The 2,522-nt window shown below is 40.8% G+C and overlaps 1 protein-coding gene across 1 annotated transcript; it reads left to right on the plus strand.

The window, feature by feature from the left end:
- Window positions 1–419: 419 nt before the first annotated feature.
- Window positions 420–2,011, plus strand: LOC113112182 (QRFP-like peptide receptor). Its single transcript, XM_026277625.1, has one exon. It carries the CDS (start codon window positions 420–422, stop codon window positions 1,710–1,712), a length of 1,293 nt encoding a protein of 430 aa, XP_026133410.1. The 3' UTR covers window positions 1,713–2,011.
- The last annotated feature ends 511 nt before the right edge of the window (window positions 2,012–2,522 follow it).

Raw genomic sequence — 2,522 nt, forward strand, 5'->3', positions numbered from 1 at the left:
AGAGAGAGTATGTGTATGCATGCATGTGTCCATAACTCTTCCTGTGTAGTGTCTGTTTGCCTTTAATGGAGGTATGGAGCAGTACACACTCACACACACATACACGCATTTACTAAACGAGGACATTTAAATTACTTTAATTGTATTTATACAAAGCTAAGTATATATAATTATCTTTCCGGAAATATTCTGTGCATATTTAAAAACTATATATTTTAAAATAAATTATTTTTACATTTATAAAAAAAATATTTGATAAATATTTATGAATATATTAGAATATATATAAATGTGTGTGTGTGTATGTGTGTGTATGCAAAAAGTATATTTAAGTGGCTATTGATTATGGATAGATATTCCTGATATTCCTGAGGGTGGGGGCGTTATGGAGATCCTCAAAAAGCGGATGGTCAGATGAAATGGCACACAGAGGAAACATGAACACCTCGAGCATTTACAGCACATTCGGACGCTTCTTCCCAAACAACTTTTCTCTTTGGGAGCATCTTCAGAAGAACTGGACCAGGCGTGATTTGACGCCTTTCTCCATCGACTTTCTGTTCGCGGGTCATGAACCGGACACTATAGTTTTAATGGTGATGTACGTGATCTCTTTCGTGACCGGACTGGTGGGGAATATCATGGCTCTGTGGGTCCTGACGCGCCGGAGGCATCGTTTATCTGGAGCTTCAGCCACCAGGAGACTCCTGGTCAACCTGGCGGTGTGCGACATGATGGTGGTGTGTGTCTGCATGCCGGTTAACTTGGGACACCAGGTGTATAACGCCTGGGTGTTTGGAGACTTTCTGTGTCGAGCTGTGCCGTTCGTTCAGGCGGTGTCCGTCTCTGCGAGTGTCCTGAGTCTGGCCGTGATCAGTCTGAACAGATACTACAGCGTCCACAGTCCTCTGCACGCCAGGGCTTTCTTCACGGCCAGCAGAATGATATGCATGATAGCTGTGGTGTGGCTCGTGTCCTCGGCGTTATGTCTGCCGTTATTTTTCATGAACACAACTAAGACGCTGTCCCTTCTAGACGAGCTGCATACGGTGACCGTGTGCGTGGAAAGCTGGTCTAAAGTCAAACTGCGCCAGGGTTACAACTTTTTACTCTTCTGCGCGTTGTATGGATTCCCGGTGGTCTTTAATTTAATTATTTGCTTCCTGACCGGTTGGAAACTGAGTAGAGGAGGCACGGCATCAATATCAGATCCCAACCAGCTCGCGCTGACCTCTTCGACATCGCGCCTGAAAACGCGCAAGAGGATCGCCAAAATGGTCTTCGCGCTCGTGCTGCTCTTCACTTTCTCCTGGCTGCCTCTTTACACCGTGGACATCTGGATCGATGCCAACATCGCCAGCTCTCCTGATCGAAACGACGAGATGAGCAATATCGAGCATCGTTGGATTCTCCAGAGCAGACCCTTTGCGCAATGGCTGGGTCTCACCAACTCGTCCCTCAATCCCCTCTGCTACTGCTTTGTTGGAAACTTGTACAGATCGGCCAAGAGGTTCAGAGAAAGCTACAGAGAGAAGATGTCATCGGTCTTGAGTCTGTCCAGTAAATCTTCGATTAGAAATTCGGCGTCTAAAACCCAGCCGCGCAACTCTGGCTCGTCCAGGAGATTTGCTTCGGAACCAAGGAGCTACACAGTTTTCAAGCTGACCAGAAGTAAAAGCGTGTCTTCGACGACCGTGTGTGAGAGTATTTGACTTATAGGGAGGATGAGAATTGTACAGACAGACTACAAACAAAGACGTTAATGTTAATAGATTGATGCTTTATTAACAACTTTCATTGATAGGTCATGATCAAACATCATATGCTGCTTAATAGAGTAGTAGTTCATGTAGGCCTACACTTCAGTCTAAATATATATTTTTAAAAGTTTCTTTGCAACACAATAACATGCTTCTATTTTGCATCTATTTATTATTAGCTTTTTTATAATTAAAGATTAAAAAGACATTCCCAGAATAATTTTACTTTGAAGAGTATTTGGCATGTGTTTTTTTCCAGTGTCGACAAAGCATAATGTAGTATTGTTAAATTAAATTAAATTAAAGAGGTTTTAAAAATGTATTAATCATAGTTATTACTTAGTATAGATGTCAATTATATATTTATTTAGGCTATTTTGTTGTTTTCTTTTGTTATTATTCTCAGTTAAATAAATGAATACCAAACTTTTTCTGAAATCATATGAGTGGAAACTTGTGGTCTGATTTCTGGGGACAAACCCAGAGCGTGTGGCTCAAGTCAAGATTAATGTATACCGCTCAGAAGCTTTAGCCCTGACGTGTGGTTGTCTGTTTTTCTTCTCACCAATTTTCCCCAGCAGAAATCTGAAGAGCTCTAATTCTAAATAATAAATATTCCTAATGCTATACATTATGACTGTATCAACTGAAAGTTATAAGAAATTTACAAAATTAATGACAAATTAGAGTTATATAACAACTTAATGCTTTTGTTCCAGTGTTTACTGTCGCTCACGAAAATGACTCTATTGGAAATTAATA

This window comes from Carassius auratus, chromosome 12 (genome assembly GCF_003368295.1).
Source record: "Carassius auratus strain Wakin chromosome 12, ASM336829v1, whole genome shotgun sequence".
Taxonomy (NCBI): Eukaryota; Metazoa; Chordata; class Actinopteri; order Cypriniformes; family Cyprinidae; genus Carassius; species Carassius auratus.

What these genes read in the sequence shown, in the direction of transcription:
- LOC113112182 (XM_026277625.1), top strand. Translation starts at nt 420, where the DNA reads ATGGCACACAGAGGAAACATGAACACCTCGAGCATTTACAGCACATTC.